Source organism: Meriones unguiculatus, chromosome 11 (assembly GCF_030254825.1).
Source record: "Meriones unguiculatus strain TT.TT164.6M chromosome 11, Bangor_MerUng_6.1, whole genome shotgun sequence".
In the NCBI taxonomy this organism is placed as follows: domain Eukaryota; kingdom Metazoa; phylum Chordata; class Mammalia; order Rodentia; family Muridae; genus Meriones; species Meriones unguiculatus.
This window is the reverse complement of record NC_083359.1, coordinates 85387515-85414420: the sequence shown is the minus strand read 5'-3', so window position 1 is coordinate 85414420 and position 26906 is coordinate 85387515. Positions and strand designations below refer to the sequence as shown.

The following is a 26906-nucleotide window of genomic DNA, read 5'->3' as shown; positions in this document are numbered from 1 at the left end:
CATGAACCCAAACAGGGCAGGATCCTGGAGGCAGGAGTTGATGGAGAGGCTACAGAGGAACACTGCTTACTGCCTTGCTCTTCATGGCTTGCTCAGCCTGCTTTCTTATAGAACCCAGGACCACCAGCCCAGGAACAGCACCACACATAATGAGCTTAGCCCTCCCCCATCAATCACTAACTGAAAAAAAAAAATGCCTTAACAGTCCTGCCTACAACGAAATCTTACACAGGCACTTTCTTAAATGAAGTCCTCTCCCCTCAGATGACTTTAATTTGTGTCAAGTTTACATAAAACTAGCCAAGACATTAGCCCTTTGTCAAACATAGGACTGGTGAAGATCTTTTCCCAATCTGTAGACTGCCATTTCATAATATGGATAGTGTCCTTTGCTTTACAGAAGCTTTTCAGTTTCATGAGGTCCCATTTATTAATTGTAAATCTTAGAGCCTGTGCTGTTGGTGTTCTGTTCAGGAAGTTGTCTCCTGTGCCAATGAGTTCGAGGCTCTTACCCACCTTCTATTCTAGGAGATTTAGTGTATCTGGACTAATACCTAGAATATATAAAGACCTCAAGAAATTAAACACCAACAAACCAAAAAAATCCAATTAAAAAATGAGATGCAGAGCTAAACAGAGAATTCTCAATAGAGGAACCTTGAATGGTAGAGAAGCACTTAAAGAACTGCTCAATGTCCTTAAATCATCAGGGAAATGCAAATAAAAACGACTTTGAGATTCCATCTTACACCTGTCAGAATGGCTAAGATTAAAAACTCAAATGACAATACATGCTGGTGACGATGTGGAGAAAGGGGAACCTTCCTCCACTGCTAGTGGGAGTGTAAACTTGTACAACCACTTTGGAAAACCATCCAGGACACTGGCATATACTGTTGTCCACAATGAATGAAAGCTATAGATGCTTACAATTCATAAAAGGGATTACAGATGCTGCAGATATGGCTCAGTTGCCACACAAGTATGAGGGCCTGAGCTTTGAGACCCCAGTTAAAAGCTGAACATGATGGTGTATGTCTATAATCCTAGCACTGGGAAGGAAGAGAAGGTGGATTTCTGGTACTTCGTGACCAGTCTGGCCAAACTGGTGAACTCCAGACTCCATGAGAAACTCTGAAAAAATAAGGCAAAGAGTGATAGAGGAAGATTCCTAATGTCAACCTATGGCCTCCAGGCGCACGTGCACACACAACCTCAAATGGACAGACACAGACAACCACAGACAAACAGAAACACACACACAAGTTATAGTTGCTATTTCTTTACTCTCACTGACTCCTAACATCAGATCTTATGAGAATAAGAGATGCCTCTTGATCTAGGATTGCAGGACTTTCACAATCTTACGGTTGTCCTTGGCTCATTTCCCATGAGATAATCACTGTACCTTTGGCCCACCACCACCTGTGCACTAACCCCTACACTGAGCCTCAAGCCCCGCAAGAGTTAGAAAGGCCCTGTAACGACAGGATAAGGAAGTCACAGAAAGAAATACTTTATTCTGTAGGGGCTCCTTACCTATACAGATATTAGGAATTCACCTATTTTGGTAATAGGCTTTAAGATCCAGCTATACCACTCCTAGGCATATATCCAAAAGACGTTCAAGTATACAAAGGACATCTGCTCAACCATGTTTGTAGCAGCTTTATTTGTAATAGCCAGAAGCTGGAAACAACCCAGATGCCCCTCAGTTGAGGAATGGATACAGAAATTGTGGTACATCTACACAATGGAATATTACTCAGCGATTAAAAAACAAAACAAAACAAGGAAATCATGAAATTTACAGGTGAATGGTGGGAATTGGAAAAGATCATCCTCCTGAGTGAGGTATCCCAGAAGCAGTAAGACACACACGGTATATACTCATAAGTGGATATTAGACATGTAATATAGGATAAACATACTAAAATCTGTATACCTAAAGAAGCTAATCAGGAAGGAGGACTCTGGCTAAGATGCTCAATCCCATTCAGAAAGGCAAAGAGGATGGACATCGGAGAAAGGAGAAAACAGGGAACAGGACAGGTGCCTACCACAGAGGGCCTCTGAAAGGCTCTACCCTGCAGGGTATCAAGGTAGGTGCTGAGTCTCATAGCCAAACTTTGGGCAGAGTGCAGGGAATCTTATGAAAGTAGTGGGAGATAGTAAGACCTGAAGAGGACAGGAGCTCCACAAGGAGAGCAACAGATCCAAAAAGTCTGGGCACAGAGGTCTTTTCTGAGACTGAGTCAGCCAAGGACCACTCATAGAGATGGCCTGGAACCCCTGCACAGAGATAGCCTTTGGCAGTTCAGTATCCAAGTGGGTTCCATAGTAATGGGGACAGGGACTGTCTCTGACAGAAACTGATTGGCTTGCTCTTTGATCACCTCCCCCTGAGGGGGAAGCAGCCTTACCAGGCCATAGAAGAAGACAATGCAGCCACTCCTGATGAGACCTGATAGACTAGGATCAGAGGGAAGGGGAAGAGGGCTTCCCTTATCAGTGGACTGGGAGACGAACATGGGTGGGGAAGAGGGACAGTGGGATTGGGAGGGGAGAAGGGAAGGAGGTACAGGGGGGGATACAAAGTGAATAAACTGTAATTAATAAAAAAATAATAAATTAAAAATGTAAAAAAAAAAAGAAATAGCTTGACTGATTTATTTTTTTAGTTTCTGGAACTTTTAAACATTTAGCCTTAACTTTCAACAATTATCCCTAATATTAAGGGCTACAATAATATGTACACAAGTACAAATACTATCTTTCAGATACTATATCTCCAAAATCAGAGCCAAAAACGATAAAGAAATTAAAATTTCATCTCCAACACATTTAATCTATTCTCAGAAAGCTGCAACTCATAAATGTGGACAGTGAAAATTAAAATGTCATTTTCATAACACTAGAGATCAATTTTCAGAAGAAAATCATTAAGTCATTTTTATTTTTTTGCTATAAAGCTTTATTTTTAGCTGACTCTCCCATTGGTTCTGTTTCTTTCTCCATCAAAACTGAAGAAAATCAGGATGGCAAACAGTAAGGAAAGAAGCATAAAAAGGTAGGTGTGTACTGTGCTACAGTACACACCTAACAGGAAACCCATGCCATACCTGCAATAGTTGTTTTCCAAGGCCCGTGTGTAAAGGCTTACTCCCAAGTCTGTAGTTCTACGGCAGAACTGTGCGTGCGTGCCTGCGTGCGTGCGCGCGCGCGCTGGGGGAAGAGGGTTACTGCGAGGTCTTTAGGTCACAACTTAGAAGAGCTGTGTGCGGCAGACCTGTCTCCATTACTTTTCTTCCCTGAAGTGAACAGCTTCCTCCACCACTCACCTCCCTTCATAATGTGCTGTACTGCAGCGAACCCAAAGCATTGGGCCCATCAGTCATGGAATAAAAGTTCCAAAACTAAGAGGCAAAAAGTAACCTTTTCTTTTTATAAGATGACTTATCTCAAGTATTTGTTAGCATAACTAGGTAACTAATGCAAGCCAAGTGCAACAGGAGAGAAGAACTGAGGGAGACAGGAATGGCTGCCAAGGGCAGTGCTTCTTTGTATACCCGGCATTTGCAACCACATAATCTCATTCATTCATTCAATAAACGTTTGCCAGACAGTTGTGAACAAGAGAGACAGATTGGCTTCTCTGAATCACAGTGTTCACAAAAGTTTCTTTTCTTTTGTTCATTTTTTACATTCATTGTTATCAATCAGTCATGTCTTCAACACTTAAGAGACACGCTAATTCTATGAATGAAGATCAGTAATAGGCATTATTGACAAACAAGTTAAACTTCCTTATCAACTAGATGTCATAACTTGAGGACAGGGAGAAAATACAAAAAAGAACGGATAAATCTGAATTTGTAATTTACTAATTCAGTCAACTGACACAGATTAGCAATTAGGCACTTGCAATGTGTAAAGAGATTTGCTCAGTGAAACAAAAGACACAAGAATGAATAAGACAGAATGGGAAGAATCATTTTCAGGTCTTACTCAGTCTCGGATGTTTAAATTCTCATGTCTTTTTTTTTTCAGGTATTAAAATTTATTGTAGTTATTGCACAAAGCAATGGGTTTCACTAAGACATTTTCATAATGTATATCACTGAACCTTGCTGCGCTAACACTCTTACCAACCCTTATCGTCTCTCCCACCTCAGGTTGGTTCATTTTCATATATGCCATTCATATATGTAAGAAATATATATGAAGGGGACATACAAAAAGAGGTATCTATAAGCCATGCATGGTGTCGGAGAGGCAGAGGCAGGCGGATCTCTGTGAGTTCGAGGCCAGCCTGGTCTACAAAGCAGTCCAGCTAAAGCTACACAGAAAAACCCTGTCTTGAAAACCAAACAAAAAAAACAAAAACATACACACGTGTGTATATGTATATCTACACACATATATAGAGGTACACACACACACACATACATATGCTTGACAAGGGCAGTGTCTTCTCACCAGTGCACCTGGCTTACAATTTGGATGAGGGTCTGTCCCACCCTGTCCCCACCCCCTCCTGCCAGCTCTGCCAGGGAACCACAGTGGGCAGCATGCTGCCCACCCCTTCCCACTGGGTTGCCCTTTTTGTTTGACCACACTTCACAGCTGACATCATTTTCTTTCAAATATGTATATATATAGTAGCTAATATATAAAGTAATGTGATTAAGAGTGACATTTTCATTATACTCTGTTCTTTTTCACATCCTGCTCACCTCCCCTATGGTGACTCATTTCTTGTTAGCATCATTCCCTTCCCCCAATAGTCCCTGTCTGGTTTTATTGTCCTAAAACAGACATATATGTATTCTATTACACTATCTTGTTCCCTACTCCTTAGACTCTTTAGACCTCTCTCCCATAGTCTTCTTTCTACACTCTATCCATCCATCCATCCATCCATCCTCCTACCCCCCACCCATTTTACCTGTATTCCACATATTTAGAAAGCATATGATATCTATCATTAGTCTGGCTTATTTTACTTAACATAATCTCTAGTTGTATCTACTTTCTTGCAGATGTCAGGATTTCACTCTTTGTAGCTGAATAAAATTCCCCAAAGCCAGCCATCTCAAACTTTGTTATTTCTGATGTTCTCCCGATCTTTCTCTCTTTGGATCACAGTCTACTCATTGTTACCTTGGCTTGTTTCATTTACTCCATCACCTTGACACAGCTTCTCATCCATCATCTCAGCCCCAAAATTTCTAAATCTGCCTTTATAGACATGGACTGTCTTTGAGGTTTATTATTACCATTATTTAATTATTTTATTTTTTGATGTAAAGTCATGTGTAGAGCATCTATCTGGCCTAGACTTCCTATGTAACCCAATATGACCTTGAACTTCTGATCTTGCAACCTCCACTTCCTAAATGCTGGGTGACAGGTATGTGCCATTACCCCCAGTTTTAAGCAGGACCTCAGGGCTTCACTAATGCAAGACAAACATCTACCTACTGAGCTACATCCCCAGCTTGCATTACTCCATCTCTATCAATCACACACTCCTTATTTCCAACTCGTAGCTATTGCTACCATAATAATTCAGATCATTATTTTAGAAATTAAACTTTTGTAAGTTTTAGCCACCAACTTTTCAAACAGAATAATAGTTTTCCTCAACTTAAGACAGAATTTCCCACCTTTGTATATTTCTTTATACTCATTCCTTAGACTAGCAATTCCTCCCAGTTCATCTAACTGGGGAAATAATTCAACCCAATTTTATCAAAACCAAGCAACCCCACAAGCACCTTGGTTCTACAAGAAATAACTCACTGTCTTCTGAATTTACAGTGATTCATGCATCATTTCTTCCTTTCTCCCCAAAGTCATACTTATCCTTGGGGAAAAAAAAAATTATGCTCAAATAGAATGTGAAAAGCTTTTTTTTCCTCCCAGCCCCCAACTCTGCAAATAATCACCTGTAAGACTACAGGTATCACTTTGTTGTTCTAATCAGGAACAAGTCCCAGAATCAGTTCCAAATATTCAAAAAATGTTATAACACTTGTTGTGGGTGGGCTGATGCGTGTTACTCACCCTCAAGATCTAGTGACACCTCTCGTTGTTTTGTAAACTGCCTAAGACATACCTGATTGGTTGATTAAACAGCCTGTACCTGGGCAGGGCAGAATGGCATAGGCTTGGCTAAGGTTGCTAGCCTTGGAGAGGACAGGAGAGTCATGGGAGACACATCGGAGGAGGGAAGAGAGGAGGAAGGAGGACCATAGTATGGGTTAGTATGGAGAAAAAAATCATGTGGGTCAAGGGGAAGGGCTCCAATAGTGGCACTGAAAGGCCTACATGAAGAATACAAGCAAGTACCATGGGATTATGGATAGAAGGCAGTTCAGATAGGAATGATTAAGGTGGATGGCACTGGATGGGGGCTGGGACATGGATGGGGAGTTATTGAGACAGTGTAGGTGAAATATCTGCCAGAACCAAGGTAAATAAGGAAATTATTAAATCTAACAGGTGTCTATGTCTTATTATTTGTGATAGCGGGTTAAATAATCCCGCCATGATAATCTTAGGGTAAACAATAAACATATAGCCCAACACTTTTTTTTTTTTTTTTAGTTTATAACAACAAACATTATATTGGTTCACTGGAAAAAAAAATTGTGTGAAAACACAATCAAGAAAGGAACTCACAGCTGGGCTTGACGGTGCACACCTGTAATCCCAGTGCTTGGGGAAGCAGAGGCAGGTGGATGTCTGTGAGTTCGAGGCCAGCCTGGTCTACAAAGTGAGTCCAGGACAGCCAAGGCTACACAGAGGAATCCTGTCTTGAAAAACCAAAAACCCAAAGAAAGAAGAACTCAGAAGTTAGTAGCCAGAATCACATGCAGTTTCGGTTTAAAAGATGACAGAATATTCTCTTACTTCTCTTTCCTGCTGCCCAGCTGGCGAGCTGTGTATTGGTCCGCATAGTCAACTAGCACCAGCTGTCGAGAAAAGACATTCACTCTGTTGCCTATAAATAAATCTTCCACTCGCAGGTCCTCATACTTGGTCCTCTTTAAGAAGGTGCGACGATTCTTTACATCATGCTGGAACCAAACACAATGAGATTACTTATGAAGGATCTTGGTCTCACTGTGAGGTAAAACCGTTTTCAATTTATCTTACCAAAGACAGCTACGTCCTTTTACTTTTTAACTACACATATGAATCATATTTTATACTATAAATCTTTATTTCCAAATCCAATCTAGTGATACGTTTTTAATTAAGATATATACTTTAAACTATCCTGAATACACTTATTTTAGCCAAACTATTTCAGTGAGTCAGCAGCTATGAACCACAGAAAGATTCTTACATTTATTTTTACATATACATTCCAATACTATATAAGCTCATTAATTTTTTTGTATATCCTTTAAATTATATCTCTCTATGTGTGGGTATGTACATGTAAGTACAGGTGCAAAAGCCAGAAGAGAGTGCTGGCAGGCTAGGAGCTGGGGTTACAGTTTTGAGCTGCCAGCGTAGGTGCTGGGAACCAACCTGAGAACCTATAAGAGCAGCCAGACCCTTAACTGAGCCACCTCTCTAGGCCCTGCACCCTCAAATAGGCCGACTTTTTAGAGGGATTACCAATGAAGAGATACAAGGAAAGGGGCCCTCTTAGATCCTCTTCAAGTTGACTTTTTCAGAGGATATCAACTTTCAATATTATTTATGACTATGATAATCATATTTTGATTAATCCAAAATACAGTTGTCCTACTTCAATTTGGGGTCTCTCTGTATCTACCTATTTCTATGTGTGTGTGTGTGTGTGTTACATCCATGTACAGGTGTGCATGCCCACGTGCGAGGGCCAAAGGAGGTTGTCTGGTGTCTTCCTCTGTCATGTCCCACCTTCTTCTCCTGACATGGGGTCTCTTCACTGAACCTGAAGTTTGCTGTCTGAGCTGGGCGAGCTGCCCGGAGAGCTCCAGGAATGTGTCTGTCTCTGCTACTCAGTGTTGGAACATGGTCCAGCTATGACGTAGGTGCTTACGATTCAAGCTTAGACCTTCGCACTTTCACAGCCCGTATCATTACCCACTAAGAGATCTAGCTAGGCCTGTTTGTTTTGACAAGGTTTTGCTATACAGCTCAGGCTAACCTCTAACTTGGGATTCTCTTGCCTCAGCCTCCTAAGTGTTGAAATTATAGCCAAATGTCAACAAGCTTAAGCTCTTCCTATATTTTTAATATGAAAACTTGCAAAATACTTTGGTTGTGAATCTGCAACAAGGCTTGTGAAGGTGCACATTTATAATCCCCTCTGTGATAAGAAAGGATTTCAAGGAAGAAGCTGTTCTAAATTATGTGGTAATCCTATCTACCACATAACTCAGAAAAAAAATATCAACACAAAGTTATCTTTCTGTATTGGTATATTAATGCGCCTCAAACACACACACAAATCCAATAAAAATTAGCTTCAGACAGTAGCTGGTTACCCCACAGCTTTGTGCCACTATTTCGTCAGCATATCTTACAGGTTGGTCACCTCTGTGTTCCAGTGTGTGTGTGTGTGTGTGTGTGTGTGTGTGTGTGTCTCCATGTCTGTGTGTGTTTCTTGTGCCTTTGTTTTGTTTGTTTTGTCATATTCTGATTTGTTTTCATTTTATTATTTTTCGATGTCTGCTTGCATTCTAATGAGAGAAAGAAAGAAGGAAAGGCTGTGGTGGACAAGTGGGGAAGATCTAGAAAGAGTTGGGGGAAGAAAACTAATCAAAACATTGTTTTTCAATTAAAGAAAAATGTAACTTCAAATGCAATTTCAAAATCAACCATACAAAAGTCAGTCTTATCCTCCTCCCCATTCCGTATGAAATAATTTTGCTAATGTTAAGCAAACAAAGGTTATTTACCAGTGTCTGAGTTCCCATGTGTAGTGGAATCCCACGAATGTGTGTGGAAGCCAAACGTGAACTTTAGTCTTGTTCTCAGAAGCTGTTCTCCTCACTTGTATTGTTGTTTTGCTTTTTGTTTGGGGGAGTCTTTTGTTTGTTTTTTTGTTTTTGTTTTTAAGACAGCATCTCAATGTGTAGCCCTAACTGACCTGGAAATTGCTATTTATTTTTTGTTTTGCTTTGCTGTTTTCATTTTTTTGAGTCAGGGTTTTTCTGTGTAGTCCTGGCTGTCCTAGAGCTTGCTCTGTAGACCAGGCTGGCCTCAAAGTCACAGAGATCCAACCACCTCTGCCTCCTGAGTGCTGAGATTAAAGATGTGCACCACGACACCTGGCTCACCTTACAATTTGAGACAGGACCTCTCACTGAACCTGACTTTTTATGGTCCTCGTGCTTGCATGGTAAGCACTTTATGGACCGAGCCGTCTTTCCAGCCCCCATTTACCATTTCAACAGATCCGTCTGCGGGGTAAAACAGAAGCTCATAACGCCGGCACAGTGAGGCGTTCGGATCATACCACTCTGCAAGGAAAGCAAACCTCTCCAACAGATTCTGTGAAAAAGAAAATATTGTATCACTATCACATAAGCACTCTTATGTAAGTCATACAGAAAGAAAATGAGAATTTCCAAATATTTACACAAACAAATCTTCGCAATTATACTGATTTATTCTTTTCTCAAAAACTTGTCGTGCTAGTTTCTGATTAGACACCCTTAGTGTGGAGAGCCGCTGGTTTGTGAGGCTGCTTTGGTCCTGAGCTCTCGGCAGAAAAGCATGTTTTCAGCCTAGCCTTCACCTGGAGTCAGGGATAAACAGGATGTTTGCTAAGTCCTTTTCCTTGAGACAGCAGGTGGGATGTCTTGTCAAGTTCACACCTTTTGTTTGTGTGAGGATCACATAGACAGGTGGTCGAGGTAAATAAGTTTGACTTCTCCATAACCCATTCATTGTTTTGCTTTGCTCTGACTATGAAAAGGGATTATTAGAATAAATCAGTGTGACAGTTTCTACTGGAAGTGCTTGCAAACAGATCCTATGTAGAGTGTATTGGGTTTTTTATTTTCTTTTTCTCTTTTTTAATTTTTATATTAATTACATTTATTCACTTTGTATCCCAGCTGTAACTCCCTTGCTCATTCCCTCCCAATCCCACCCTTCCTCCTTCATCTCCTCCCATGCTCCTCTCCAAGTCTACTGATAAGGGAGATCCTCCTCTCCTTCCATCTGACCATAGCCTATCAGGTCTCATCAGGACTGGCTACATTGTCTTCCTCTGTGGCCTGGTAAGGCTGTCCGACCCCCCTCAGGGGGAGGTGATCAAAGAACCAGCCACTGAGTTCATGTCAGAGACAGCCCCTGGTCCCCTTACTAGGGTACCCCCACTTGGACACTGAGCTGCCATGGGCTACATCTGTGTAGGGGTTCTAGGTTATCTCCACGAATGGTCCTTGGTTGGAGTATCAGTCTCAGAAAAGACTCCTGGGCACAGATTTTCTTATTCTGTTGCTCTCTTTGTGGAGCTCTTGTCCCCTTCAGGTCTTTCTATCTCCCCCTTTGAATGAAAACTCTGTCCAAAGTTTGCCTATGAGTCTCAGCATCTGCTTTGATACCCTACCTTGTAGGCCCTCTGTGGTAGGCTCCTGTCCTGTTCCCTGTTTTTTCCCTCTTCCTATGTCCATCCCATTTGCCTTTCTGAGTGAGGACTGAGTATATTACCCTGGGTCCTCCTCCTTGCTTAGCTTTTTTAGGTGTATAGATTTTAGTATGTTTATCCTATATTTTCTGTTTAAAATCCACTTATAAGTGAGTATATACCATGTGTATCTTTCTGCTTCTGGGATACCGCACTCAGGATGATGATCTTTTCTAATTCCCACCATTTGCCTGCAAATTTCATAATTTCCTTGTTTTCAATTGCTGAGTAGTAGTCCATTGTATAAATGTACCACAATTTCTGTATTAATTGTTTCCAGATTCTGGCTATGATGAATCAGGCCGCTATGAACATAGTTGAGCAAATGTCTTTGTTGAGTACTTGAGCATATTTTCGATATATGCCTAGGAGTGGCATAGCTGGATCTTCAGGAAGCACTATTCCTAATTGTCTGAGAAAGCACCAGCTTGATTTCCAAAGTGGTTGTTCAAGTTTGCATTCCCACCAGCAATAGAAGAGGGTTCCCCTTTCTCCACATCCTCTCCAGCATGTGTTGTCACTTGAGTTTTTGATCTTGGCCATTCTGATGGGTGTAAGGTGAAATATCAGGGTCGTTTTGATTTGCATTTCCCTGATGACTAAGGACGTTGAGCATTTCTTTAAGTATTTCTCTGCCATTTGATATTCCTCTACAGAGAATTCTCTGTTTAGCTCTGTACCCCATTTTTAAATTGGATTACTTGATTTGTTGCTTCTTGAGTTCTTTATTCTGGATATTAGCCCTCTGTCAGATATAGGCTTGGTAAAGATCCTTTCATAATCTGTAGGCTGTCATTTTGTTCTGATGACAGTGTCCTTTGCTTTACAGAAGCTTTTCAGTTTCATGAGTTCTCATTTATTGATTGTTGATCTTAGAGCCTGTGCTTTTGGTGTTCTGTTCAGGAAGTTGTCTCCTCTGCCAATGAGTTCAAGGCTCTTCCCCACTTTTTCTTGTAACCGGTTTAGTGTATATAGTTTTCTGTTGAGGTCTTTGATCCACTTGGACTTTAGTTTTGTGCAGGTGATAAATATGGATCTATTTGTATATTTCTACATAAAGATATCCAGTTAGACCAGCACCATTTGTTGAAGATGCTGTCTTTTTTCCATTGTATGGTTTTGGCTTCTCTGTCAAAAATCAAGTATCCATAGGTGTTTATTTCTGGGTCTTCTATTCGATTTCATTGATCCACCATTCTGTTTCTATGCCAGCACCATGCAATTTTTATTACTATTTCTCTGTAGTACAGCTTGAGATCAGGGACGGCAATACCTCCTGACAATCTGTTGTTGTACAGGATTGTTTTAGCAATTCTGGATTTTTTGTTTTTCCATATGAAATTGAGAATTGTTCTTTCAAGGTCTGTAAAGAACTGCGTTGGTATTTTGATGGGAACTGCACTGAATCTGTAGATTGATTTTGGCAGGCTGGCCATTTTCACTATGTTAATCCTACTGATCCACGAACATGGAAGATCTTTCCATCTTCTGATATCTTCTTCAGTTTCTTTCATCAAAGACTTAAAGTTTTTTTTTTCAAACAAGTCTTTGACTTGCTTGGTTTGAGTTACACCAAGGCACTTTATGTTATTAGTGGCTATTGTGAAGGGTGTTGTTTCCCTAATCTCTTTCTCAGACTTTTTGCCTTTTGTACACAGGAGAGCTACTGATTTTTTTTTTTTTTTTTTTTTTTTTTTAGTTAATTTTTTTATCCAGCCACTTTGCTGAAGGTGTTTATCAGCTGAAGGAGTTCTCTGGTTGAAATTTGGGGGTCACTCATGTATGGTATCATACGGTTTTAGCACAGAATTCTACTAGACCTTCAAAGAAGAGCTAACTCCCATTCTCTTCAAACTATTCCACAAAATAGAAACAGAAAGAACATACCAAACTCATTCTATGAAATCACAGTCACCTTGATAACTAAACCACGCAGAGACCCAACAAAAAAGAATACTTCAGACCTCTCTCTTATGAACATTGATGCAAAAACACTCAATAAAATACTTGCAAACCAAATCCAAGAACACATAAAAAATCATCCACTATGACCAAGTAGGCTTCATCTCAGGCATGCAGGAGTGGTTCAACATACAGAAATCCATCAATGTAATACACCATATAAACAAACCGAAGGAGGAAAACCACATGATCATCTCCTCGGATGCCGAAAAAGCATTTGACAAAATCCAACACCCATTCATGTTTAAAGTCTTGGAGAGATCAGGGATACAAGGCACATACCTAAACATAGTAAAGACAATATACAGCAAGCCTATAGCCAACATCAAACTAAACGGAGAGAAACTTAAATCAGTCCCGCTGAAATCAGGGACAAGACAATGCTGCCCGCTCGCTCCATATCTCCTCAACATAGTACTTGAATTTCTAGCTAGAGCAATAAGACAACTGAAGGAGATCAAGGAGATACAAATCGAAAAGTCAAAGTACCACTATTTTTATTTTCTTTCACTCCTTCCCCACTCAAGAACAGTTCGATTCTGCTGGTGGGCTCCGGCACCAGCTATTTCAAGGGTGAGTTTAATCTTCATTTCATGGCCATTCAATTGTCCTAATTCAGTCAGCAATCTTTGGAACATGAATTCCTGATCTGACTATTTTAACAATTCAGAGTTGAACTGAAGTCAAGTTTCCTCAAGAACTATCAGTGCGCTACTAAGAGACCCTATTGTTACAAGTTTTAATATCCTAAACTTGGGAATTTAGCAAGTTTAGACAATTGCACTAACATAGTAAATGTCTCTTCTCTCAGTAATTTCAGAGCAGTAACATTTTAAGGACAGTAGAAGAAAGTGTTCACACCTAAGAAACAGAAGCAAAAGAAGCCTCTGTCTAGTACTCTCTGCCAAGTAAGTACGGAACAGAAAAACTGACAAGAATGATTTCCACTATTTCCAAAAGTTTCAAACACTCCTAAGGTCTTAGGTATGACCTTTTGGAGTTTTGACCTAGCGTTTCACAGACTTCAGACAAAGAAGTATCCTTTGTGCCACCTTGGAAAAGTAGCTGAGTTTCTTTTATAACCATTATTCCCTGCAATGAAATAAAAAACAAAAACAATTAAAAAAAAAAACTATAATAGCAATCATGGAATTACTACTCACAGATGCAGAAAAATAACTCCCAAGTTATACTGTTCCCTTTATGCAATAAGGAGGTACTCTGAGTATAAACTGTATTCAAACCTGCCTTAAATTCTACACTGATTTCCCTTTGAAGCACACACATTATCCCTTCCTGAGTCTCACATGCATTTGGGGATGTGAGCACAGTATATCTAGACTTGGCACACGTTAGGCTACACTAAGGTTTGCAGGTCCCTTCCAAAGTTTTTTGAAAGTTAATTGTCACTGTACCAGTCTAAGTGTTAAACTTTAGGAGACATTCACAGGTTGCATATTAGAGGCTCTCCCCGATGAATGGCTCAGTGCTTGCTAGGAGTGAGCTGTTACAAAAGGATGGGCCACTCCTCTTCTGTGGCCATCCAGTAGGGAACAAATATGTACTTAGGACATTTTTTTTAATTCCTCAGAACAATAAGCCGAATAAATATACTTTCTTTATAAATTACCCAGTCTCACATATTCTGTTAAAATAACAGAAATTATGAGCTTGATCTCTTTCACACACACACACACACACATTCCAAGACCATACTTACTTTCAAAATTTTTTTAAATTTTATTAAAATTTTGCTTTTCAACTTCATTGAGACAAGTCTATCAAGAAACATGAGTTGTTTTCGAAGTGGTATCAATGTGTGGTATTGTTTTGCTTAAACCCTTCATTTTGTAAATAAGGAAATTGACTTCCAGAGGATATGCACGGCCAGCATAGCATCACAAAGCTTGTCAAGTGACTGAGCCAAAACCAGAAACTGTACTTGGCATTTCCCAGATCTTCCACAGTTCTGGCCTTGTAGGTGAACCCAGCGAGAAGCTGATTCCTGCAGGACATATGGATAGATACCTTGAGTCTGCGCATATGTGCCTGAGGGTTACAGGAATAATCTTTCACCCCATCTTCACTGAACATTTCAGCTTCTCTCAGAAGCACTTCATAAAGAATATTCAAGCATTACACTGGTGTCAAAAATATCACGTTTTTTTTTTTAATTGTTTTGTTTTGGGTGGTGATGGGATTAAATTTGGGCTCACTCACTAGCTAAGCCCAAGACTATTCCTAAAGAGGCTAAATCAGAAGCAGGGTGTTTGTGGGACACTGTGCTCTCACATTACACCAGCTCCGCATTAGTCAGAGCAGCTGGGGTTACTCAAGCACCATGAGGAGGCCTGCTGATGTTTCCTCACAGAAGGGGCCTTCATCTGAGATTCCACTACGAGCTCCTCCTGACACCCCCTCCCAGCTGTATATAATTAGCCCCAATCCACATAAGAGCCTGGGAGGTTGTGGGTTAGAGTTCACATGCAGTGGCAGGCAAACTGAAGAGGGCTCTGTCTGCACATGTGGGGGAAGCTTAGAGTAATCATAGATAGTTTATCAAAAATTGGGTAGCAATTTTCTTCTTAAACTTCGTACTTCCATTGGTTATGTAATGATTTGTTTTATAATCTGAACTTACAAAACAGGCAAAGCACTATTACTAAACATTAACAATCACTATGAAATTACTATTAATAATAGCTGTGAGAAATTTACTGTGTATTGGCTTTGCACAGAAATCAAAGGCGTTATGAAAATAGCAAAACCTTGACATTCATATAGTTAACATAATTTTGTGTTACAGATTTTAACTTTTGTTTTACTCTTTAGAGACAAGGCCTCAAAGAGCTTAAGTCATGTGGCCAAAAGTAGAATTGCTGATCCTCTGTAACTCCACCTTCTATGTGCTGGGGTTACAAATGGATGCCAGCCGCCATGCCCAGCATAAATTTTAAAGTCATATTACACACTGCACTCATTAGCAGTGTATCTGTCTAAAAAAGATGGCCTAATGACATATAACTGCTCTAAAACTAAAAAATAGTTACAGCTAGGTTGGCAGGGTCAAACAGGAACTTAAGGACTCTATCTAGGCTTATGACAAAATGGACTTATATTTTATTTAAAAGGAATAAATATGTACAGATAAAAAAGCATTTCAGTTCAAGAATTTCTGTTACTGAAATTAAAGCATGCAAAACTCCTTTTAAATAAATTACTGGATCTTCCTTTTAATGGCTCACAAGTAAAATCTTAAGTAATCACTGCATTCCAAGTTATTTATTTTTTAATTTTTAATTAAAATACTACATAATTCTTCCTCCAACCTCTCCCCAATCACCCTCAAATTTCATTCTTTTTTCTTTAATTATTATTGTCACATGGATACATATATGCATAAATACAACCTGCTGAGTTCATTCTGTGTTGCTTGTAATGTATGACTTCAGGGTTGACCACTTGGCATTGGATAAGCAATTAGGCGACTCATCCCTGGGGAGGATTCACTCTTACTCTCTTAAGTTAGCCATTATAAATTATAAAATATCTCAAAACAAGTTGGTGTCAATACATTTTTCTGATGTAACAGAATCCCTACTAAAAATTCCATATGTTTTTCCAGGGCCTGATATTTTGGTAAATCCTCAAAAGGGCAAAGCAAAATTAAAGTAAGGATTAAGTTTGCAACATACTGACAGTATCACTCTTAAAGACCAAAACCTTATAAATGCAATCAAGGAAAGGAAAAAGGAAAAAAAAGGGAGGGAAGGAAGTTATTACTGTCTTGTGGTGAGGGTACCAACTACCACTAGCTATAGTGAGATCCACTGCTTCTGACTGGTTGCTTCAATTAGGATACTTGGTGTTCTCTAAACTACTGCTACTTTAGCAAATCTTTTAAAATCTTATTTATTTCTCCAAGTGATTAGAATCAAATATTAAATTAAGTGTGGGGGTAGAGGTGGAATGAGATCAACTAACATTACATCAGCCCGGTTTTATGTGTAAACAGCTAATGATTCTCAAAACATCAAAACATGGCTACAATCAGCCGTTACTCCTTACATTTCACCCAGGTAAAAACAGAGGTTCAGTGCTTCCTAGGGTAATAAGCTGGTCAAAGCCAGGCTTGCACTTTCTTTTTAAGATTTTTATTTATTTATTTTATGCAATACAGTGCTCTAGTTGCATGTGCACCTGCATGCCAGAAGAGGGCAGTAGAGGGTATAGATGGTTGTGAGCCACCATGTGATGGCTGGGAATTGAACTCCAGCAGATAGTGCTCTTAACCGCTGAGCCATCTCTCCAGCTCCAGGCTTGCACTTTCAAACAAAGGTGTGTCTGATGCCAAAAATCAATACTTTGTCCAGATACCACCAGCACTGAATCAAAAAGAAGGAAGAGTTCTGAATGAGCCAAGAGAGCAACAAGGAAGGAAGAGAAAAGGGCAGTGTGCTTACACAGTACTCTGGAGAAAACAGGATATGGCTGTAAGAAGAAAGCAGCAACCACTAACTATGGACAATAATTTTGGCCGCCATCCTAGGAAGAACAGCTCTGATCAGGTTACTTTCAGTGTTTCTGGCAATGTTATTTAAAATACACAAAGGAATCTAAGTCAACATACTACAGAAATACCTGATCTGTCAGGAGTGATGAACGCAAGCCTTTAAACCCAGCAATCAGGAGGCAGACCCGGAGGATCCCTGTGAGTGAGAGGCTAGCCTTGTCTATGTAAGTTCCAGGTCTAGCAAGTTCCAGGTCAACCAAGGCCATTACAGTCACACAACAAAAACAAAACAGAAAACAAGTAATCAAACAAGCAAACAAACACCCTTGCGGCTCCATGTTGATTGTGGCATTGTTTCCAACAGCCAAGTGATAGAATCAGTCTAGTGTTCCTTAACAAATAAGTCAATAAACAAATGTATACACAACAGAGTTTTATTCAACCAGAGAAGAGTAAAAAGATGCTGTTTCTTTTTATGGCGACCATCACATAAAGGAAAGCAACCTCAAAACAGTAACTGGGAACACTATCCTAAACAATCTGCTTTCAAGAAATTCATTTGTTAAAACTCAATGAAATCACATGACTGTAATGGAAGTTTGGTTTCTTTGTAAGCTCAGTTATGTTATGTAAATTTTTTTAACTTTAATCCCAAGTGTGGGATGTTGGTTTGGACTTCTGTTTGTCCACAGCTGATAACTGGCTTGTGCAAAGTGTGGCCTTTGCCAGCTGGTAGTGGCCTGCCTCCTGCAGCATGGAGAGGGGCGTGGTCTAGGACTCTGAGGGATATAGATATGGGAGCCTGGAGAGATAAAGTGTGGCATGTAGTGTTTGGGTGTAGCAGTTTGGAGTGACCAGAGATGGACAGTGTGGTTGGAGAGAAATGTTTCAGTGTAGCAGCTTGGAGGAGACTGCTTGCTATGTTTGCATTGACAGAGATTGGGAGGTGGTCCAAGATGGCGGTGACCAGCGCGCACTGTGGGGCACAGGATCCAAAACTCTGAAATTGGTGAGTGGAGGGGCAGCCAGAACATCGACATTAAGGCTTCCTGGGAGAGAGGGGACAACCCGTGTGCTAGGACAGTTTGGATCCAGTCACCTGTGGACATCTCTGGGGACTAAGAGTGGCGACTATTCCACCCCCCTGCACTTCCCCTTGCCCCAAACATGGGTCTCCCTGCTCAGTGGAGATGGCCTGCGGTGGCCTCTGCCCCAAGCACGGGCCTCCCTGCTCGGCTGAGGTGGCAGTGGTTGCCCCAAGCATGAGCCTCCATGCTTGGCTACTGAAATGGCACAGGCGGGCCTCGCAGGGCTGTGACTGTGGCGGGGTGCCGGCTAGTCCAAGCAGGAGCCTCTATGCTCGTGACTGAGACGGCAGAGGTGGCTACCCCGGCGGCCAAACAGAGGACACACTGAGCTGAAGGATCTCCTACACTTTCCTTTGCCCCTGTAGGCCCAAATCTGAGAGTAGGGGACAGGGGGATCCCCTGTGCTTTCTGATTGGGCCTGAGGGCAAGTGAGTGTGCCTTCATGGGAGTGCTGGCAGGGCCCCAGATCCAGGGTCTCTCTACACTAACAGCCAAACATCAGATCCCTCCCACCCACACCCCCACTGTGGGCAACACAGGGATTCTTGGAACAGCATCTCAACATTGAAGCACCTGTTCTGTGGGTCTACAGTGGAGTCCAGGCAAACAATTCCTGGAGCCCAGACAGATCTGAACACCAGGAGGACAGTATGACAGGCCCGTAGGTCACTGAGGTAGTCAGGACACCTGTACATACACATTGCGCCCATAAACAGTGCCAGCACCCCCTCCGGCACTTACGCTTGACCCTTCCAAGCATCTACACATGCCAGCATCCTGTCCTTCAAGGGACACTTCCACGCATATGCCCCGTGCTTGCTCACACATGCCTGCGACCTTCCTCCCTTAGCTGAAACACCAGCATCCACTCTCAACCCGGTGGGCCTCTCTCATCTTCCTGAAGAATACTCCAGACACCAGAGACAGACAGACCCAGTCTGAAGTACAGACTCCAGGAACAAACAGCGAAGGTTAAGGATAAGCAGATGGCTAGAGGTCAGCGTAAGAACACATCCAACAAAAATCAGGACATCGTGGCTTCACCAGCAACCCCCAAAATCAATGGATATTTTAATTCATCGGGAACACAAGAAAATTATTTTAAAGCTATGCTTATCCAGTTATTAGAGGCACATAAGGAGGAAAGGAACAAAGCTCTCAAAGAAATAGCCACACACATGGAGGCAAATAAAGAGGAAATGAACAAAGCTCTCAAAGAAATACAGGCAAATACATCAAAACAAACAAAGGCACAGGTAGAGGCACAAGCAGTGGCATACAGAGAGGAAAGGAACAAAAATAGAGACAGAGATTGGTATAGCCCCAGGGGAACCCATTGACCCTAAACAGCCAAGGGGAGTAAAGGGGTCTGCACACCCTCTCTCCAGTAACCTCTCTCCTACCCAGGGTTTGGGGGCTTGGGAAGGAGAGGCTTTAAGCAACCCTATATAAAGTAGAGTTTAAAAGCAGCAACACATGCCTGTCATCTAATGTGTGCCTGATACGAAGCTACACTTCTATTTCCTGAAAGCAGGAAGAATGCAAACATTAATGCTGCTGCTTGCAGTCTAATAATTATATAAGCCCAAAGGGTCATTACTAAAAGAGAGATACTGTATATAAATATAAGTAAAGGATTGTGTATACAGGATAGGAACTGAAAAGGTTTATAAAGCAGAATAGGATGGCTGAAGGAGCTTAGACTTAACTGAGAAAAGATGCATTGCTAGCATTTCAAATTATTTTAAAAATCAAAAATAGACAAAAGTTAATAATTTCTTGAACATACTCAAGAAGTTTCCACTACCCCCCAAAATGACAGCAATTCTGAGCCTTGTGATATAAGAAATAACACTATATATTTTTGCCATATATCATTACATAATTCTTACGATAACCCTAATAAGTCATCATTTTCCAAAATAAGAAAATATACACAACAAAGTTAAATAGTGGTACTGATGAAGTGCCAGATAAAATGACCTTTCCTAACCCAATAATCTGGGAAGTACTGAATCTCCTGCTGGAAGTGGAACAAAATATCAGTATTTCTATCTCTTAGTTTTATGCTAGCTCATTAGAATTTTATTACAGATGATTTATAACATATGTAACACACTAACACTAATGTATACCAATAACTTTATACAGAATTCCAACTAAGAACATATTTTTCTAATAGTTTAGATATTAAATTTGTTGTTTTGCCTCCAAATATACTTTTGTTTCTTATAAGAACTCACTGTCAATTTTACCTCTTTCAGTTCAAATACTGGTCATATCTAACTGGATACTCGATTCATGTAATCATGATTCATTCCAAAAATATGTATGTTGGTATAATGTTCTTTTGGAATGTATACACCTTACCCTTGTTCATTCAAATGCTGATTTTTCTCCCCCACTCTCTGGTTTCAATCTGGACATTGCATTGTGATACTTATTCTAAGCATCACCTGTCTCAATTTTGTGTAAACATGCCAAAATAAAACAACCAGCCACAACGTTGGGCAATGGAGAGGAAGGAGTAGGAGGGAGAAGGGAGGAGCCAGAGGACAGGAAGGAGTGGGAGGCAGAAGAGGAGGAGAAGCAGCATGGAGAAGCTGGGAGAGCAGAGGCTGGAAGAAAGGTCTTGGAAAGACATGGAGAAATGAACCAGACCTAACTAAAAGCAAGTATAGTGGGTAAAATCTGAATGGTAGGAAACCATGTGGGCTTGGAGGTTTAGGATGAATAACTATTGCCCAGCATTGTGATCTGGGTTAACTAAATAAATCCCAGTCTCTGTGTGGTGATTTGGTGAAGCAGCTGCTGAGGATTAACCACAGCTTTACTAAAAGATGTATCAATTGTAAATATTAATTACCAAATACAACAAATTCACTAGGTCTCTGAACCTTGTTTTTAATACAACATGTGTATCAACTTCTTTCTTATGTATAATTCCATGGCAAATCCTGTGACTTCTAAGAAATTCCTGAAATTCAGACATGAGTACCAAGATCCCCACACACATAAACAAATCCTTACAGTTTAATATTGCAAGGAAGCGAGCAGTGTAAAGAAGCAGCCCTTCCACTAGGCCGTGGCCTGCAGACTTCATTTCACCTGCAAAGCAGTATGGTTTTCCTGTACAGAAGGTGATCCACAGCCGTTAAACAGCGGTGAAGCAAGGCAGTTAGACCTCAGGACATGTGCTCTAAACCACTCTCCTTGAGAATGGTGAAATGGTTGGTGAGATGGCTGAGCACATACGAAGCTTGCCAGCAAGGTTTGTTGATCTGAGTGCGAGCTCCAGGACTCACAGAATAGAAATCGAGAACTGACTCTAGAGAGTTGTTCTCTCTTTCTCACACACACACATACACACATGCAGGTAGATACATACATACATACATACAGAGAGAGAGAGAGAAAAGGAATGGTGAAAAGAGGCCTCCAAGAAATGTCCCACTAGGTCATCTGTATGCACTGCACTTACAACTTCAGTACTGGCAACTACATCCTGTCACCTTAATCCTCCATCAGAGCAAAAACAGCAACATAGCAACAAAACTCATGCCATGTTCTCAGATACAAGTCTAACATAGCACTGAATGTACACACATTTTATTACACATTAGCATTTTATCACTCTATTTCAAGTAAAAATATTTCACAAGAGGCAGCAAGGCATTTTGCGCATACTTAGATGCTTCCTGTTTATATCATACCCAAATGGACATATAAGCTGCATCATGGAGAAATGTCTTGAAATAACTAAAAATCGGATTTTTAGAATGTGCATATTTAGAATTAGCACCTGCTCTTTGTCTGACCTAACAATTATCAGCTTCTGAGTGACTTCATCAAACTCAGAGGCAATAAAGGTTACGGTTCAACAGGCTTTTAAACTAGTCTGAGCCTGTGTGCCTGGAACGGCCCTGAATGACCCAAAGCACCTGAGACCTGCCACCTCAAGCCAGCTGCTTCCAGTAAGGGAGAGTAAAAAGTTGTTGCCAGGGAACAAACTTCATTTTGACTTGAACATTCCGAGAATATAGTAAATCATTAAAAATGCATTACCAGAGCCAGTAGGCAACTAAGCCAGCGGTTCCCACGGCTCGGCTTAGACACAGCACAATAAGCAGGGGAAATGAAACACAGCAACCAAGCTAGATTTTAAGCAGTAACTTGTTCTATGCTTGTCCTTTGCAAAATGCACTTTGCAAAACCCCAGGAGAAAGAGCTCCGGTTCAAGACTAAATTGCATTTTGTTGTTTAAAACAAAAGTGCAACAGCAGCAGCAACAAATGGTGTGGCTTACACTTGTAATCCCAGTACTCTGAAGACAGAGGCAGAAAGATCCTGAATTCAAAGCCAGCCTGGGCTACGTACTAAGAACACTGTCTCAAAATGACAGAAAACCAAACCGAACAAACAAAACAATCAATATACAAACTCGTGTGTTTCTCCCAAATGTCATGCTGACAAATGCACATTCACCTTCATTCTTGCTTACACTTCTTAACGGGGAGAGTGAAGAAAAGCCAAAAGAACCATGGCCACAGTAAGCACCTATCCAGAAAGTTTTTGTTTTAAAATTTTTTTCTTCTTGAGCCTGACTTCTGAGATGGCTGCCATGTGAGAAGCCAATGTCACATCCTCATATTAAGGGAAGCCTCTCTGAAAATCGAGAGCAAGCTGTGCTGCAGACACCTTAAAGCAAACACAATCACTGTGAAGTCTTCCCACACCAACAACGGCCAGTTGGTATTTCTGGACTTGTGATTTGATTTTCACACAGGCCAGATATCAAAGGGACATTAACAATGAGGAAAGAGAAGTGCAGATCAGTGACTTGGCAAGAGCTTTGTGACTTGTTCCACAGCCCTGCTTTACAAGGACCCTTGTTTTCTTGTGGGACAGACAGATTTCCCACAGTATAACACTGGCTTGTCATCTGGTGTGCTTGTGCAATTAAAATTCTCTTTATAACCAGATTATAGGCTTCCAGAAGATAGTGACTATCATTTATTTCTTTTGAAAGTCCTTAGAGGCATGTGTAGTTCTGAGACCTTTAAAACACCAAATAAATGCTGAAATAAAGGTCCAAAGAAATAAATACATGTGTGAGAGATAGAGCTTGGTAAAATGGCACAAATCAATACTCAGTTTTTTAAAGGCTCAAAAACCAGTACTTGTAACTTTCTGTTATATATTTCCAGAAAGAATCTAAAGATCCCCCCACACACACATGCACACACCTGCCCTTTTACCTATGTTCCCTGGCTAGCACCTTAGAGAACACAGTTGATGTGGTATTAGGTAACGCAGGGCAAGGACTGCCCTTAAGGAAGGCTTGCCATCAACTCAGCGCAACTCTGAGAGAAGCGGACCTGAGACAAAACAGAGGTGCTGGATCTAAATATCTGTAGCAGTAACTCTCTAAAGTAATTATATACTATTTATACTCAGTACTCAAGTAGAGCATTGACTCCAGCGCAACCATAAACCATGTGACAGCAAAGAAAGTATCAATGTAAATGCCATCCCTAAGGTTTGCAATCATCAGGGTCATAGGCACACCGTGTGGGGTGGGGGACATAGGCCTGTCTTTAACCATCACACCACCAGGCCTGGAAACGTATACGCTGAGCATTTTCCAATTTTCTTCATCCGGATGCTCAACCAGATTTCTGCAGTCTGCACTGGGCCTGGGCAGTGACCTACATGGACTTCCCCAGAGGAGTCCTTTATCTTGCATCTTTCACATGGATTTGCTAAGAGGGGACCATGGCTGACCACAGAAGACCACTGGGGGTAAGATGTTTACTCTCTCAAGTCCCAGTCAGAGCACATTCAGCTGCTGAGCTCCACAGAAGCCCTTAGCTCCTGTCAGACAGCCCATCTGCTCCCAGGATCTCTGGCAGTTCTCATCCTGCACCCTGTTAAGTCCCTAACTGCTCTCTGTTGTTGCCAGTCCCTGCTCCTGGGGCCTGCGCCTCCTCTGTCAGTTTCTCCGACTCTGCCCATATCTTTGTATTATTCTGTTTCTTCCACTCATGTATTCATACCCGTGTCCAGCTAGGATCTGGAAATGAGCTCAGAAGCCCTCTGCTTCACATTTGCAGTTCTAGGACATTTCACAGTGAAGAGGTTGGGATTTCTAATGACTTGAGATTTTGATGTTACATCCAAGAAAGCTTTGCTTGACACAATACTGCAGGGATGAGTGAAATCTCTTCATCCTAAGCGATTTCTGATTTGTCCTTCTATTTAGGTCTATGACATTCGTTAAAAACACTTTTCATACGTGATGTTAAGAGTCTAAGTTGATCCTAGTGCATGCAAATATTGAATTGTCCCAGCAATAATGGTTACAAATACCACTTTTTCTTCACTGAATGGAGCTGGCATTTTTGACAAAAATCAACTTATCACCCTGAGTTTACATCTGGGCTCTAATGAAACTCTGAACTGCTGCACTCAGCATTAAGCCTATCTCTTAAACCATATCACACTATCTAGAATAATGAAACTTTATACCTTCTGAATCAGAAAAGGCAAGTCTTCCAGCTTCATAATTTTAAAAAAAAAAAAATTGTCTTGCCTGGGCCTGAGGAGATGGCTCAGTTGGTAAAATGTTTAACCTGCAAGCATGAAAACCTAAGTTTGGTTCCTAGCACACATGTAAAATAACCAGGTATAACAGCACTGCCTGTAATTCTAGCACCTGGGAGGTGGAGACGGGGCTTGCTCACCAGCCACCTCGGCCTTTTAGTGAGTTCCAGGTTATCTCAAAAACTAAGGTAGAAAAGAAATGAAAGACATGCAGCATTGACCTGTAGCCTCCTCACACACACTCATGTGCACACACATACAGTTTCTTGGCTACTTTGAGTCCTTCATGTTCCCATATCAGATTTAGAATGAGCTTGTCCGTTTCTGGGAGTCTAACAGGGAATGCACTATCCTACTTACCCTGTCGGAATATGGACTCTTCTGACACACGAATACCAACTATCTCCGTTTCAGCCAAACCCTGTGAGACCTGTCTCCTAACTCTGTGTCTGAGATGGCCTTCCAGAACGGCCACTCTTGCTTACTTCACCCTAGCCACGTAATTCCTTGTATTCACCCAAGGGTCTTTCCATTGGCTGTTCCACTTCCCAGAACATTTCCCCTCCAACAGCTCCATGGCTCATCCTCTCTCATCCTCAAGTCCTCGCTCCACTTTCATCTTCTTCTCTACAAGAGTGGCCCTGGCACCTTCCTTTACACCATGTCCACCACCAGCTTCCTTTACATCGTGTCCACCACCAGCAGCGCTCACCAGTCACAGCATCCATTACTCACTTTCCCTGTAACATTTAGTATCTCCAAGTACAACAGACATGATATTTAATGCATATCTTCCCTGCTAAAATGTCTGGTTCAAGGTTGCATCTGAAAGGACCCCATATATCCACAGTATATATGCAACTGAATACTTTTTGAATAAATACATGAATAAATTTGAAAAACAGCACTTACCCGCTGGCAATCACAAAGGGGGAGCTAGGTATTTTTAAAGGTTGACCTTACCATCGCTCCATTTGCTTAATAAATATTAATGACATCTCTTTGTCAGGCATGACAACAGACACTTAGGATGTTCAAAACGGACAGGGCCCTATTAATATAGACATGCCTACTCAATTTCTATCTCTCCTCACACTTTGAATAAAATGTAAAATACAAGATAACATTTTCCATAATAAGTGCTCTAAGGACAAGGGAATAAATAAGTATATGTGTTAAACTTTAGGTAAAGAGAGGTGAGGAACCCACCTTCAACTAGGAGAGACTGTTAAGGTCTCTCTCTAAGACAGAATCAGAACCAGGACAAGGACAATCAGACAAGGAGAAGCCATTCATCCAAAAACCTGGGATGAAACTATTCCAGGGAGATAAAAAGTGAGAAAGCTATGATGGGGAAGATGGAGTTTGGCCAGGAATCCTGTCCCCACTGTGGTGCTTAAGCTGACCTTGACACTTTTCGAAAGTTCAATCCATCCTAGAACACGCTCTCACTCATTTTTCTCTCTGGGGTCAACAGCACAGATAAGCAGTGTTGCTGACACGGTGCTTAAAGTCTGTACACAGCGAAGGCTGTGCTCTTCGCAAACCACTGCTTCCACTGATGAAAGTGTGCAGTACACGAGGGCACCTGGAACTCACGCCAGTCCTGCAGTGCCCACCGCAGTTATGTGCACAGCGCCCAACAGCCTCGGGTGCAGCGAGAGACGACGGCAGAGCTGACAAGCAGACTCGCCTGGGTTTCAGCCCTCTTTTCTGTGCCAACTGCTGCAGAAACCAAATGCACGGACGGATCTGCACGCACTGCAGCTAGCACCACTCGGCACTAGGTGTGTGTCACTACTGACTTTACTTGCATTTCTGTCAGGAGCAAAGAATAACTGTTATTGGTGAAAACGATGTGCTGATAGTAAACTTTCAGGGGCGAAGTGGCTGCAGGCCTGAGCACCCTGCTCTACAGCGATGAAAGCTCTCGTAGGCCAGCAAGTGTCCCTAACCCTGATGCCTGGTCCTCAGCAGGTGCGTGGGAGGATAGTACTTCCTCACACGCTCTGTCTCACATAACTCAGAGGTTATTTTATGTTGAAGCCTTACATTTTTTTTTTTTTTTTAGTAAGTCAAACGACATTTTGGTGGC

At 41.3% G+C, this 26906-nt stretch overlaps 1 protein-coding gene across 3 annotated transcripts in view; it reads right to left on the bottom strand.

The window, feature by feature from the left end:
* Nme7 (NME/NM23 family member 7) overlaps nt 1-26906 on the bottom strand; it is a 124429-nt gene that overhangs the window by 87866 nt on the left and 9657 nt on the right. For all 3 annotated transcript variants that reach the window (XM_021639431.2, XM_021639432.2, XM_060364600.1), the window contains exons 2-3: nt 9394-9501; nt 6919-7085 (exon numbers count right to left, since the gene is read on the bottom strand). In XM_021639431.2, the coding sequence (XP_021495106.2) occupies nt 6919-7085; nt 9394-9501 (275 nt within the window). The remainder of the gene's footprint in view (nt 1-6918; nt 7086-9393; nt 9502-26906) is intronic.